The 13,039-nt window shown below is 46.3% G+C and overlaps 3 protein-coding genes across 6 annotated transcripts in view; 1 reads left to right on the top strand and 2 right to left on the bottom strand.

Annotated features, from left to right (window-relative positions):
* LOC131284171 (coronin-1C-A-like) overlaps nucleotides 1–3,079 on the bottom strand; it is a 32,074-nt gene extending 28,995 nt beyond the window's left edge. The window contains exon 1 of the mRNA XM_058313029.1: nucleotides 2,783–3,079. Within this exon, the coding sequence (XP_058169012.1) occupies nucleotides 2,783–3,079 (297 nt within the window). The remainder of the gene's footprint in view (nucleotides 1–2,782) is intronic.
* Nucleotides 3,080–4,609: 1,530 nt separating this feature from the next.
* On the top strand, nucleotides 4,610–6,479 carry LOC131294920 (protein ST7 homolog). The gene is made up of 3 exons (XM_058322975.1): nucleotides 4,610–4,815; nucleotides 4,892–4,999; nucleotides 5,062–6,479. The coding sequence occupies exons 1-3, from the start codon at nucleotides 4,785–4,787 to the stop codon at nucleotides 6,477–6,479; spliced, it is 1,557 nt and encodes a 518-aa protein (XP_058178958.1). The 5' UTR covers nucleotides 4,610–4,784.
* Nucleotides 6,480–9,398: 2,919 nt separating this feature from the next.
* LOC131280966 (myosin heavy chain, non-muscle) overlaps nucleotides 9,399–13,039 on the bottom strand; it is a 39,053-nt gene continuing 35,412 nt past the window's right edge. For all 4 annotated transcript variants that reach the window (XM_058310216.1, XM_058310213.1, XM_058310215.1 and 1 more), the window contains 4 exons: nucleotides 12,067–12,831; nucleotides 10,937–11,998; nucleotides 10,701–10,864; nucleotides 9,399–9,641 (listed from right to left, as the gene is read on the bottom strand). In XM_058310216.1, coding sequence (XP_058166199.1) covers nucleotides 9,530–9,641; nucleotides 10,701–10,864; nucleotides 10,937–11,998; nucleotides 12,067–12,831 — 2,103 coding nt within the window. In that variant the 3' untranslated portion in view covers nucleotides 9,399–9,529. The remainder of the gene's footprint in view (nucleotides 9,642–10,700; nucleotides 10,865–10,936; nucleotides 11,999–12,066; nucleotides 12,832–13,039) is intronic.

Raw genomic sequence — 13,039 nt, 5'->3', positions numbered from 1 at the left:
GAGCCAACAAGTTACATCTTCTCCCTGTGGTCGTTGGCCATCACGTCCAGGCCTGGTTCGATCTGCGTGTCGGAGTCTTCAGAGTCGTATCTTATCGTCTACGATTGGCACCGACCCTGCTACCGGACATGATTCAGCATGGCGAGAGGGGCGCTACCGGATATGTGTGCGTCCCAAGGGACTCCGGAGGCGGAACGTTCCTTAACGCCACACGAATGGTATTCAAGAAAGGAAGGAAACAAGCCCTAGACAGCTCTTCCCGGGATCGGTTGCACTATTATCAGCTTCAAACGGCTCTCAATGGTGAGGGGCGAAGTGATCACAGGCAGAGGGCAATCACCGGACATGCCAGCGGGGAAGTTCAAACTCTTCTTCGCTGTTGATGAAACATAAGTGCACATTATTGGATGTTTAAAGGGTAGAGCTTTGTAGTGTCAATCTTAATAGAGAATTGTTTTTGGGAAAAGGAATACATTCGATTTGAAACCGATCACATCCGGTTGCTGCTTAGAGACTCGAATCGAAACGCAAGATTTTACCTCCATTCTCCTTCTAAGCTTGACACATGCGTGCAGTTAAACAAATTCAATTTCACTCAATTCTCACCTTGTTATCTCCCAGGGGGGAAAGGAACGAGCGATTCGTGATTCGTTTTCAATTTTCGTTTATCATGCATCGCCGGTAGATTAAATAATGTGAAAGCTTCCATGTTTTTCCGTTTCTACTTCTACCTTCAAGAGCGTTTGCTGCAGGTTCCCATCAAGACGCGAAGGGGCATTAAAAATCACCCACTTTTTTATCAGTGGCTGTGGGGTGAAAATTTCTCACCATCACCTGCTGAAGGACGGCCGGTTTGGCAAGTCGGTTTCTCATTAGATTAACGGCTTTTCGATCTGCATTCATAACCAGGCGCACACGATCGTGCGGTCTTACTGGGTACACTTTTCCCTCCTGGGTGTAAAAAGATTTTCCATCTCACACCGCGCATGATGAGGAGAAGAGCTTTCTTCCTCTGAGCGATGGCTTTATTTTATTTAGTTTTCAATTGAAAAATCCACACGAGGCCTGGGACGAAACAACCCGGTTCAAGAAGTAGCGTGTGGGGCTTCTTCAACTTGCCGCCGAGATAGAGGAAATTTAATTTTCATCATAAACAGCCCCGGAAAGTGTGCGATGCCATAAGCCAAACACTTTCACGTATATCGTGCAGAAAACAAAACTGCACCGTACATGCAAACAATATTTTGTTGTTTCAGCATTACTTTTCTTACACTGAGAATGGCAGTGGCTGGAACGATTTCCCCTCAATAATAAGATCGAATCGAGAAAGACGAAGCCGATGGTACCGTGAATGAAGTTGAAAGTTCCTTGTTTAATTCTGCCCAAAAAGTGGGTACCTGCTCCAAGAGTCCATCACGTTTTTCGCGCGAAAGGGAAAAGGCGAAATCTCGGACGAAAGGAGGACGTGTCTCAGCGTGCGAACTTTTTCGTTTCGAACCAATTCCAATTGTGGAAAACATACCCCCACCCACCGTGCACTTTCCGTTCAATTCCGTTCCACTTTCGTCCGGCGTCCGGCGGTGGTAGTCGCACGCGATTCCGACAGGATGTAAATTAACACTTTTAGCCTCATCGGCGAAAATTGAAGACAATGATCAGAATCTGCCAGACCCGACGCGCGAGCAGCAGCAGCAAAAATCGTTGAAAGGGAAAATTTATTTAAGACCGATTTTTGCATAATGATACGTTTGGAATTTGATTCATCATCTTTCACCACTCGAGAAGAGGAGATGAGAGAGTGACTTGCCGTGGCTTGGTGGGCCCCCACCGGGAAAGCGTTTTCCCGCTCAAGTACCCGGTGAGCTATTGTATGTGTGCTCGGAAATTAGATACTTTTTTGTGCCGGATGACCAGGAAATTGTGGTCGGTTCGAAAATCGAACACTTTTACTACGAATTTTTGGCCACATTTCCGGCACACACACGAGGAAGTGCGAGGTTGCTCGGCGGCTTACTTCCTCTCATTATCCTGCAGCAAGCAGCGAGATGGTACGGAATTATGTTTTCTTGCTTCATCGAGGCAGCGGTCAAATTGCAGACATTAACCACCTTTCCCTCTTCATCATATCATGGTATTAGATTACATATGGTCGGTGTGCCATTCCCAGACAGTTTCTTAGATGTGCCAACTGGGAAGCGTGGCAAGGGGAATGATGCACCAGATGCGCCGAAAATGGCCCAAAGGTAGGAAAGGGATAACCGAAATCCTTGGTGTGTGAAAAGAGGGGATGTTCTCTGCAAACACAGCACAGGATTGGCAATCCTTTTCCTTCGCTCCTTGTGTGAATTTAAAGTGACATCCACCGGGATGGAAGCAGATGGAAACTCGCTCCCGTTAAGGTTTTTGGGAAATGAGTTCACTGTCCATTCCGTACCGGCATTGGAACCGCTGAGCTGACGACTTGAGAGACGAAACCCCATGAATAAACCGGTTTCAGAACGCGAACCGAGAATGTGCAAGGATCCATTTTTGGCGCACTTCCTCCCAATTTGGCCAGTTGTCTCGGAACGACGCGAATTGGAAGCCAATGTGATGGGAACCAATTCGAGGTACGATCCAATTCGGAACGGAACCATTTTTCTCGCTTCTACACTTTCGGCTAGAACGGAGATAAGATAAGACACCGTCGTTTCCTGTACCGTCGATGATGATTGTCTTCTTCGGGCCCATTAAACTTAAAAAAAAAAAAACGGTGAAAGCACAAACGTGCGGAAAAACTTACCTTTTTAGCTGGCTTGGCGCAGCCACGGGAATCAACCAATCCGCCGGCGACATTGAACTTCACGGGCGGCTCGTTCGCATCCGGAGTGCCGGTGGACGGGACCACCACCGGCCAGGTGCTCGTCTCGCGCCCCTTCTCCAGCAGAAACTTCTCGCTCGAAGCCTCCCGGCCGGCGGCAGCTGCGGCGGCCGATAGCTCAAACTTCTTCTTGATCGCCTCGAGCGCGGACCGCGTCGTGGCAGCGGATGCCGGCCGAGCGAGATGCACGTCCCCGAGATCGGGCTGTAGCTCTAGCATGACCCTCGCCTTTTTCTTGTTCCTCCGTTCCCGAGTGGAACCAGCACAAAAAAATTAATCACACCAAATCCAACCTCCTCCCAGTCGCACTGGGAATCGCAAAAAAACAAACCTTGGTACACTTCCCGATATTTTTTTTATTTCTGGTTTTGTTCGAAGGGTTCAAGCTTTCCAAGTGCACTTTTACAGGCAACAACAATGGGAAGGAAGAAGGGAAACACTTACGAGCTTTCGATGACCAGAAAGGTCAAGGTTTGCACTTCGAATTGATGCACCCCCGAAAAGCTCGGCGGATGAGTTGTTTTTTTGTTTGGGTTTAGTTTCTACAGGAAGCTTTCTGCTTCTCTTTTTCTTTCGTTCGGCTTGTGCGTCCGATCGTATGCACCTGGATCGGTTACGTGTAGCAAAGCAAAAGAGCGCAGGTAAAGATTGGGAATTTGGAAGATGATTTTCGTTTGATTTCACATACCACACTCCTAAAACTAGCACTTGTAGCAAGTTACACTGCACACCACATTCCAACCAACCTAAAGAACATGCAGAACGAACATGGACGTTGCTGTTCCGACTGCTTATTACGGCGGTAATAATGTGGAACACTTTTTCTGATGCCTCTTTGGTACCGTCGCTGCGCGGCTTGTGAAGGATCGTTTTTCCTTCACCACAAACAAACGAACAAAACTGCGATCGATCGGCAAAGAAATACGGACGTCGCAACTGGAAACGTTTCAGAACGCACAACAGACAGAACCGAACCGGCGGACTGTTCATACCACAATGAGCAACAACAGATGTTTACACCTGATAGGCACATAGGTTTACCGTTTAAATGTCCTCTGCTCGAACAATGCTTGGTGCATCATCGGTCATTTGACCGTTTCGCTGCCGATTTGTTTTGCTCACTGCAAGCTTCTCACGGCGGCTCACCATTCTCGTCGTCTCACCATGCATTCTCATAAAGTCGAACAGCGCGCGATGCGCGTGAAAGCTAAGTCAACTGCCGGGGAAATCCCAATAACATCATGAAAACTAGCGAAACTATAAGAGATAAGTGCTTCTGAGTCGTATAGAACTAATGTTCGAAATAAACCCGGCGTCATTGGCGATTAACAAAGACTCGTCTGAAGTGACTGCAACGTCTCAAAGTGTAAAAGTAAGAAAACATTTTTTCACCTCATCTCAGCATGCGAGGAAAGCTGTTTAGAAGTCCCCGTTCGGTACTACACGCCGTATCATGAACTAAATATGTTCTAATATGCAACCAATATGAACAGCACTGCATACAATCCTTTCACTCTCCTTTTACGAAGGTAGTTACGCAGTCCGCTGGTTTATTTTAACACCTTTTAACATTTTTCCACTTATCGAAACACGGGAACAAACGCACGACGTAAAATATAAACAAAGCGCTCATCGCAACGTAAACAGACAAACGGATGTGACAGCCCGAGATGCAGTGCTGCTAAAAGGACCCCGCCGCTGTCGTTGTCTTCGTCGTCGCCCGAGACCGATAAAAAGGATATCCTTTCGCAGTTGCAACGGGACACCTTTTTCTGCTATCGCGCCTCGGAACACAGCGGTCCTTGTTCTCGCACAGTGGCCGGTGTTGTGTACTCGTCATTTACGGTGTTCGTGTTTGTCGTGGCGTTGTTCGTGCGTTTTTAATCTCGTCCTGTTCAATCCCTGTCCTTGCCCGGTCGGAAGGATGTGGGATTCATCGGTGTTTTTAAGCACTCGTAAGATTGATTCTTCATCGTCGCACTACCCAAGCATCACTTCTAATTGTCCACCATTGGTTCTGTTTCTGTTTAGTGACTCCCAAATTTTACGTCGCTCTCACTGGCACATCTAGTCTTATATCCGGATTGATTCTCATATTCGAATGGTGGTACTTCCGGAAGTATGGCACGTCATTCATTGGTAAGACGGACGGGGATGCATGCGTCTACCAGTGGTGCTTTATAAATGGTTTACTTTTGCAGAGCAAGTTTCCATCAACCACATCAGTCCGTGGATTAGTGGCAATGATAATGGAACCGAATCGCTGGCACCAAGCAATAGCAGCAGTAGTAGTAGCGGAAGTAGCAACAACACTACCACCGCCACCACACAAAACATGCCGGAATGCAAGGTTTGGCGCAATCCGTTGAATCTTTTCCGTGGCGCCGAGTATCAACGGTTCTACTGGGCGACGCAGAAGGAACCGCTCACCTTCTACGATATGAACCTGTCGGCCCAGGATCACCAGACATTCTTCACCTGCGAGGGGGATGCTGGAAAGGCCGAATACGAGATTATGCAGACGGCGTGGCGTGAGCGCAACCCGGTTGTGCGGATAAAGGCCGCCAAGAATGCGCTCGAAATCAATCCGGACTGTGCACCCGCCTACATACTGCTGGCCGAGGAGGAAGCGACCACCATCGTGGAAGCGGAGAAGATCCTTCGCACGGCGCTAAAGGTGGCCGAGAGTAACTACAAGAAGTCGCAAACTTTCCAGCACCAGGGCGCAATCGCGGAGGGCATCCATCGGCGTGACACGAACGTGCTGATCTACATCAAGCGACGGCTTGCCATGTGCGCCCGTAAGCTGGGCAAGTTGAAGGAGGCAGTCAAGATGTTTCGCGACCTGACCAAAGAGATACCGCCCATCATGAACGTACTTAATATCCACGAGAACCTGCTCGAGGCACTGCTGGAGATGCAAGCGTACGCCGACTGCCAAGCGGTGCTGGCGAAGTACGACGACATTTCGCTACCAAAATCGGCAACCATTTGCTATACTGCGGCCCTGCTGAAGGCTCGTGTGGTGGCGGAAAAGTTTTCACCCGACATTGCCTCCAAGCGTGGGCTCAGCCCGGCGGAGATGAGTGCCGTCGAGGCGATCCACCGGGCGGTCGAGTTTAATCCACATGTCCCGAAGTACCTGCTCGAGATGAAGCAGCTGATCCTGCCACCGGAGCATATTCTCAAGCGCGGTGATTCCGAAGCGCTGGCATACGCCTTCTTTCACCTGAACCACTGGAAGAATGTCGAGGGTGCGCTTAACCTTCTCCACTGCACCTGGGAGGGCACATTCCGGATGCTTCCTTATCCGCTCGAGCGTGGCCACCTCTTTTATCCCTACCCAACGTGCACCGAGTGTGCCGATCGTGAGTTGCTGCCCTCCTTCCACGAGGTGTCCGTCTATCCGAAAAAGGAGCTTCCGTTCTTCATCCTCTTCACCGCGGGCCTTTGCTCGATCACAGCCCTGCTGGCCCTTCTCACCCATCAGTACCCGGAGTCGATGGGAATCTTTGCCAGCACGACGCTGAATTGGTTTTCGCTTCCGTTCCACTTCGTTAAGGAACGTATCGAATCGGTCTGGCCGTGCAATCTACTCCAGCAGCTTTCCCGCATTTAAGCGCGCACTTTCTTACACCATCTTCCCATCCCTATCCCCCCCACTGCCCAGATATTGTTCCACTCCACGCTCCTTACCTTTATGCCAGCTTATAGGCAAAGAGCATCCTTGCTGAGTAAGTCTCTTTTTGTGGCTTTCTTTTAAACAAATACACAACTTTATCACTTACTTTCTTAACACGGCGGGAAAAGGGCCGGACGCATGGAAAGATTACAAAATCAATAGCACAAACAAAAACCGCTTAAGTTTCGTCGGACAAGTTCTCTGGTCTCCGGTCTCCGACCGAAGCGGGACTGCCGGTGAGTGATGATGATCGTTAGTGTATTAAAAATTATGGATGAATGTGTAACTAAGCGTATTTGTGGGATGATGTTGTGCGTGATCGAAAGGATGCAGAATGAATGCACCGATTGCGTCACACTAGTACCATCCCACGCCTCTGTGTAACAGTCTGTCTGTCACTATTTTATGTCGTTGGTTTTGTTCTGTGTGTGCGAAGCTCAAATCTTCAAAGCCCACACAAGGGCCCACAGATTTGGGTAGAAATAAAATTATAACTTATAAAGAAGAAGTAAAACACTTCAAGCAAATTAAAATCGAGTTTTCGTCCGTCGTTTGTCTCGTCGTAGTTTCATGCGGGTGATAGTATCACAATTTTTAACGGATCGTCTTCACAATAAGTTTTGTTATCTTGTTTTTATATTTAAATGATATTTTATTATCAATTTAATTATTTGTTGCTACTGCTGCTGATGCTGCTTGCAATTAATTTTTTTGTTTTTCTTCTATAAAAAAGTACATGAGGCTTATTGAATGTATGTAACAGGGGCGAGAGTTTTGGAGAGAAAGGATCGTCTCTTAGTTTTTTTTTTATAAAAAGCATCCCAGAGTACTTTCAGTATTTTATCCATTTTTCTTCATTTTTAATTAAAGTAGAGAGATGTGCAATACGGGGCGTGGAAATCGTGATTCATCCGATAGAGACCAAATCACAATCCTGTAACTTTTTGTTTCTGTTCTCAGGCTCTTTCTCTCGTGTTGCGGGAATTCCATTTTCAAGGCTTTACTTGGCGCTACTACTACTGCGTTCGTTTTTGTTTTTTGTGTGTTTTCGTAGAGTAATGGTAATGATAATCATAATAATAAAAGTAATAATACACAGTTAAATAAAGGACGAAGAATAGATTGAAATAAAAACATTAAATAATAATCCAAAATAAAAAAATTAAAAATCCAAAAAACACCTGCATCATCATCGCGTGCTCTACATATCCTCATCTTTTTTCATCATCTTTTCTATACCGTTATTCTTGCATCAACAAAACGATCTTCGTTTTTTGCTTACTTAAGCTTTGACCCTCTCCTTATTCGAGCTCTGTGTACTGCTGGGATGTGGAGGTTAAAACTCAAAACGACGAAACACAAACTACTTCAACCACAGGATCCGGTAAACCACTTGCAAGCAATGCCTGTCTCTCTTTGCGATAGATGAAAATTCAAACAGAAACAAAACAATATTCACCATCACGGCTTTCTCCTATTGGGCCGTTGACTTTACTGTGCTGTGGATACGTGAAGGCCTACCGTGTAGTATATTGCCGTTGATGAAACATTTTCCGACCGTGCACACTATCATTCGTTCGCGTCACATGGAACATAACACGTCGCGGTTTTGCAGTTTTTTTTCTGTTCATTCTATCTAGATTTGATTGTTTCTTAAAACATGGCACTTTGCTAAAACGGTACACAACATTCATATCATTCACCTCGATCCACCATTCATTCTTATTTCCCATGTGTGGACGTAGCTTGTTCTAGTCCTTTCTTTACGCTGCGTCATGACTGCCCATGTTAGCGCTACTATTTTCCTGGCTGTGATCTCATTTCCAGAGGGAAAATCTTAGCCGGTCAACACAAAGTAAATGCTTCCAGTAGACAAGAAAACAAAACCACAAATACACAGATGTGGTACTTTTTCTTATAGCCAAAGAAACATGAACGGTATACGACATTAACAAAGGCGATAACTTTCCTGACTCTTTACAAGAAAACATTCTTAGTCGAACGCCTTTAAAAACAGTAATACTTCTCCTTGAATAGTCAAAAAAAGAAATAAACAAAAACGGTCAATAAACAAATCCATCAAAATGTCGGGTACCGCAGTGGAACGATCGGTTCGGTCGAACCTGCCTGCTTGGATGTTGTTTCTTGAGAACAAACCTTGCCCAAAAGGCATAGAGAACATTTACAAAGAACTAACTAATTTAATAAAAAAATACTTTAGGCCCTTTAATGTTCTTTTCAATTTGGAAACATGTTTTCGTTGTCTACCATGTAACGCTGTCGTGTGCTTTTTGTGTTTAAGATTGCTTACAATTAACAGGAATGTCGACTACCACTTTAGCATACTCGCTAAAGCGTAAAATTTGACTTGCGTTTTCTTCCTTCCATACAATAAATTTTTGTTTTGCAGCAGTCATATTTAAAAAAAACGAAAACGAAACGGAAGCAATATTCAACATACGCAAACAAACGCGGAAAAAAACAATGTGAGAACATTGTATCTCATTCATGTTCTGTCATACTAAGGTTCTCAGCCAACATTCTTTTTAATGAAAATATATTATAATACACACGCACAGTCGGACGGGGCGCTTGTCGTGGATAATATTAGTAGCAAACAAAAAAACAGATAGTGCACATTCCCTTTGTCTCTTCGTGGTCGGCATTTTCGTTCATCTATTCACAATTTGAAGGACCCATTCCGTCATTTTCCCTCCCCCCAGACCCTCGCTCAGCTCTTGTTTAATTCGGTACTGCTCATCGAGAGATTAGTGCCAAAGCGTTCATCAATACAACAATGTCCTCTCCCGAAGCGCCGCGCAGTGTCGCCTCACAAAACACTGTCCCTCCTCTTTGTCCACCCCGGACGTGATGATGCTTCCGGGATGATTCGTTCAATAATGGTTGCCGGAATGATGGTAATGATGTTGATGTTGCGGTTGGTTCTGCTGCTGCTGCTGTTGCTTGCCATTGGAAGACGTCGTTCGTCAGTTGCTGTTATCCTCGCCATCGAGCGATTCATCTTGCACCGACATCGAGTCGTTCTCGCGCTTCGGTGTCAATCGGGACGAGCTCAGACTGCCCATTGCACCACCCCGTCTGGCATTTGAGGAAGTAGAGAAAGCATGATTAAAAATTTAAGTTCAATATATCCATTTGTTTGACTTTTTTTTTACTTTCGTGAATATATGAGTGGAACTCAACAAAACAACAGCTAGAACCACACGTTTCATAACAAAACTGTCAGGGGAGGATGTGAAGTTCCTTGCAACACTATAGTTTGCTAATAGAACAAACAGATTTAGGATTTTTGTTCAGAACTAACATTCATTTAGCGAAGGTTAGTTAGTATAGCTAAGGCATATTTCCATAAATAAATTGAACTAAGGCAAATAAGAACATGCAAGGGACATGCTGAATGTGTTTTCTTCACTATTTGTAGGGTGTTAGGTATGCGTTGCACGATTTGAAGGCAGTTATTTATGAGTGCTCGTTTGCAATGTTTAGAGGAAAAGGTTTCATGCTTTTGAAGCGCCGAGTACTGTATGAACTCTTAAACTGTATGAAGAACAGGGGTCGGGGTAGGTTACGCTCCTCAGGTTAACTAAATGTAACACATCAATACGAAAAACCACACAACAACCAAACGACTCTGGGTTTACCTTGAAACTTTTAACAGGGCCTCTTCGCTTTGTGAACGATCGATTACAAACTAAATGGGAGAGGAGCTTCTTTTGCAATTTGCAGAGAGTAAAGTGCCTTCAATCATTAAATTATGTTTTATTTAACTGTCACATAGATATACCTGCATGGAAAACCTTCCTCTTGTTTTCTGTTGTAACGATTGGAAAGATAATTCAACTATTCTGGCTTTATAAACTAAACACAGTTCTACATCTCTGTACACAAACAGCAGATCTATATGATGAAAAAAGGCGCTTCTTCTCATGGTAGAAAACTCCTACAGTTGAGCAAATCGTTACTTTTTAGACTCTTTGTGGACACTGTTTCCATCCCCCGTGGAGATTATCGGCATCATTTCATATCAAAGAGCAAAAATAATACGGATATTCGATATCAATTTGTGCTTTTTTGAACGCATGAAATAACGAATAAGAATTATATTTCCCTGCTAGGAAGGAACCGCGTTACACTTACCTAAGCTTTGATTTGAGCGCATTCAGTTCGCGAGACAGCGCCTCGTGACCTTCTAGCATGTCCTCGCATTCGCGCTGTGCCTTCCGTTTCAAAGTTTTCTCCTTCTGAATTTCTTCTTCGGCTTCATCGAGGTTGCGCTTTAGAGTCTTCATGCGATTGTTAACCTGTGTGGCCAAAAACAGAAGACAGAAAATTAGCCATGTGCTATGACGATCCCCGCATTATCACTACATTACCTTTTCAATCTGCTCCTTATACTGATCGGCATGTCGTCGCTCGTCTTCGATGTTCAGCGTCAGCTCCTTGATACGCTTTTCGAGCTTGCGGTTGGACTTTTGCACCGTTAGTCGCTCCTTTGTTTCGTTTTCGAGCTGCTTCTCTAGGTTGATGATCTTCGCCTCGGATGCGGCCGTTGCCGCCTTCACCTTCGTACGCAGAGCCGTCTCGAGCTCGGACAGCTTCGCCTTCAGGTCCTTGTTCTGGCGCTCCAGGCCCGACTTGACGGTTTCGTAATTCTGCGCGTTCGACTTTTCCGTTGCCAGCTCCGTCGTCAGTTGCTCGATCGTTAGCTGCGCCTTGCGGTTACGGTCGACCATCAGCTCCAGGTTGGACTGCTCCTCTTCCAACTCCTCCTCGAGGGCGGCAATGCGCGCCTCCAGTCGGCGCTTCTCATCGATCATGAGCGAGCCCTTGTTCGAGTTGGAGTTTATCTCCTCCAGCAGCTCGTCGCGCTCCGTTTCCGCGGCCCGACGTGCCCGCTCCGAGCTCGAAAGGTCCTCCGATAGCTGCATCACCTCCGCCTCGAGCGTCTTCGCTTTGCGTTCTGCCTCCTTACTAACGGCCGCTAACTCCTCCTTAGCTGCCTTAGCTTCCTCGGCGTCCCGGATCGCGTCCTTGATTTGTGCTTGCAGTTTCTTCGCTTGCTTCAGCGCGTCCTCCTTCACCTTATTGTTCATCTCGAGCGTTGCTTCCATGTCCTTCAGATCACCCTCGAGCTTCTTCTTAGCCGCAACGGCCGCTGCGCGCTGCTTGCGTTCCTCGTCTAACTCGGCTTCCAGATCGCGCAGGGCTTTTACCAGTCCGCGACGCTTCTCTTCCGATTGTTCCTCCTTTGCCTGAATGTCCCGCTCGAATTGTGCGCGTAGGGCTTGCATGTTCACTTCCAAGCGCAGCTTGGCATCCTCCGTCAGCTGAAGATCATCCTCCAGTTCCTCATTTTGTGCTTTAAGTTCAGCCAGCTGGCTTTCGAGGGAACGCTTCGCCTTTTCCAGCTCGTGCACGTTCTTGTCCGCTGTGCCCTATTTACAAAAACAACATCAAATTATTATAAAAAATCCCATTCATTACTGCTCGGGTAAATCCTTACCTGTGTATTGGCAAGCTCATCCAGTTCATTCTGCAGTGCCTTGCGCTTCGTTTCAAGCTCGTCGATTTTCTCAAACGCCTCGTCGAGCTCGCGAGTCAGCGAAAGCACCTTCGTTTCCTTTTCGCGCGCTTCCCGTTCTGCCGCATCCCGCTCCTGTGCGTGCTGCTCGCTGATGGCCTTCTCCTCGGCCAACACCTTGTCGAAATTCTTCTGCTTCTTCTCGAGCTCCAGCACCTTGGTGCGCTGCGTCTCCAGCTCGATCGTGGCATCCTCCAATTCCGACTGGATCTTCTTTTTGCTCTTGTCCAACCGATCGTTGGTCGCCTGAAGCTCCTGAATTTGACGCTGCAGTGTCTCGATGTCCTTGTTCATCTTTTTCTTCGACTCCTCCAACTCCTTCGCCACATCGGACTCCTCCTCCGAACGTTTCTTCATCTCTTGTATGGTAATGTTCAGCTCGGCCAGCTTCTTTTCGTAGCTCTTTTTCGCTTCTTCGTCTTCCTCAAGCTGTTCGGCGAGTGCATCCTTTTCGGATTCGATCTGGCGCAGCTTCGAACTTAGGGCCAGCTTCTGGCGGGTTTCCTCCTCGAGGAGCTGTTGTGCCTCAGTTAGCTGACTCTCCAAGTTGCCGGCGCTCTTGATCGCAGCTGATGCTTTCAGCTCGGCTTCGTCCAACTGCTGCGTGATGTTGTCGGTCTCCTGTTGCAGTTTGGTAACCTTATCCTGCAGCTCAACTCGAACGCGTTCGACTTCGGCAAGTTTTACCTAATGGCAAATGGGAGAAGCCAAATGAAAACCAATGCAAAAGAAGGAACCACATACACAACGTTTCCAAAATAATAAAATAGAAAAACAAAAACAAAAATCACAATACATTACTTCCAAATACTCAACATAATCCTTGCAGAGTTTGTAGAAAATAAGCATAAATAAATAAATAAGAAAAAGTTCCATAAAGAACGCATGCTTTCAC

Source organism: Anopheles ziemanni, chromosome 2 (assembly GCF_943734765.1).
Source record: "Anopheles ziemanni chromosome 2, idAnoZiCoDA_A2_x.2, whole genome shotgun sequence".
Classification (NCBI taxonomy): Eukaryota; Metazoa; Arthropoda; class Insecta; order Diptera; family Culicidae; genus Anopheles; species Anopheles ziemanni.
This window is presented reverse-complemented; position numbering and strand designations above follow the sequence as displayed.

Excerpts from the sequence above, each read along its gene's own strand:
- LOC131294920 (XM_058322975.1), top strand. The coding sequence starts at position 4,785 with ATGTGGGATTCATCGGTGTTTTTAAGCACTC. Across the intron at positions 4,816-4,891 it reads ATCGGTGTTTTTAAGCACTC|TGACTCCCAAATTTTACGTC; the intron begins GTAAGATTGATT and ends GTTTCTGTTTAG. Across the intron at positions 5,000-5,061 it reads GTATGGCACGTCATTCATTG|AGCAAGTTTCCATCAACCAC; the intron begins GTAAGACGGACG and ends TTACTTTTGCAG.